This window comes from Lathyrus oleraceus, chromosome 2 (assembly GCF_024323335.1).
Source record: "Lathyrus oleraceus cultivar Zhongwan6 chromosome 2, CAAS_Psat_ZW6_1.0, whole genome shotgun sequence".
Taxonomy (NCBI): domain Eukaryota; kingdom Viridiplantae; phylum Streptophyta; class Magnoliopsida; order Fabales; family Fabaceae; genus Lathyrus; species Lathyrus oleraceus.
Genome location: NC_066580.1, coordinates 370,490,188 through 370,491,531, shown reverse-complemented (window position 1 = coordinate 370,491,531; position 1,344 = coordinate 370,490,188). Strand labels below are relative to the sequence as shown.

The window sequence follows — 1,344 nt, the reverse complement described above, 5'->3', positions numbered from 1 at the left end:
TGGAGAGATACAAAGTAAGATTGGTGGCGAAAGGCTATAGTCAAAGACAAGGAATTGACTATGATGAGGTATTTTCCCCCGTTGCTCGTCTTGAAACTATTAGACTGGTCATTTCTTTGGCAACCCAAAATGAGTGAAAGGTCTATCAAATGAATGTGAAGTCGGCCTTCTTGAATGGTTTTCTCGAAGAAGAAGTTTATATCGAGCAACCACAAGGTTATGAAGTAAAAGGGCAAGAATAAAAAGTCTTGAAATTGAAGAAGGCATTGTACAGACTCAAGCAAGCACCGAGAGCTTGGAATGTTCGAATCGACAAGAACTTCATCAAGTGTCCATATGAGCATGCACTCTATATTAAAGCGCAAAGTTGAGATATTTTAATTGTGTGCTTATATGCTGATGACTTGATCTTCACAGGGAACAATTTAAGCATGTTCAAAGAGTTCAAGAAAGACATGTCAAATGAATTTGAGATGACAGATATGGGGCTCATGGCATATTATCTCGGCATCAAAGTAAAGCAAGAAGACAAAAAAAAATTTCACCCAAGAAGGTTATGCCAAAGAAGCCCTTAAGAAGTTCAAGATGGATGATGTCAATCCAGTTGGCACCCCGATGGAATGTGACAGCGAGTTGAGTAAGCATGAAAATGGAGAGATTGTGGATCCAACTCTTTACAAAAGTTTGGTTGGATGTTTGCGTTACTTGACAAGTACAAGGCCGGATATCCTCTATGCTGTAAGAGTCGTAAGAAGTTACATGGAAGCTCCAACAACAACTCACTTCAAGGCGGAAAAAAGAATCCTTCGATACATCAAAGATACAATAAACTTTGGCTTGCACTATTACTCTTATAACAATTATGAGATTATTGGCTATAGTGATAGCGATTGGAATGTAGACTTGGATGATAGAAACAACACTACTAGTTTTGTGTTCTTTATGGGAGATCCTGCTTTCACTTGGATGTCAAAGAAGCAACCTATCGTCACACTGTCAACTTGTGAAGCTGAGTATGTCGCCGCCATATCATGTGTGTCATGCAATTTGGCTAAGGAGTTTGTTGAAAGAGTTAAAAATGCCACAAGAAAATCCTGTGGAAATATGTGTTGACAATAAATCAACACTTGCTTTGGCAAATAATCCTGTATTTCATGAAAGAAGTAAGCACATCGACACTCTTCACCACTTCATAAGAGAATGCATCGAGAAGAAGAAGGTGAAGTTGAAGTATGTGATGTCTAGAGATCAAGCTGCGACATTTTCACCAAGCCACTCAAGTTGGAAACTTTCGTGAAGCTAAAAGGAATATGCTTTGAGTCACAAATAAAGTTTAAGGGGGGA

At 38.8% G+C, this 1,344-nt stretch overlaps 1 protein-coding gene across 1 annotated transcript; it reads left to right on the top strand.

Annotated features, from left to right (window-relative positions):
• The first annotated feature begins 585 nt into the window (after positions 1-585).
• LOC127123305 (secreted RxLR effector protein 161-like) lies at positions 586-1,113 on the top strand. Its single transcript, XM_051053536.1, has one exon. The coding sequence runs from the start codon at positions 586-588 to the stop codon at positions 1,111-1,113; it is 528 nt and encodes a 175-aa protein (XP_050909493.1).
• The last annotated feature ends 231 nt before the right edge of the window (positions 1,114-1,344 follow it).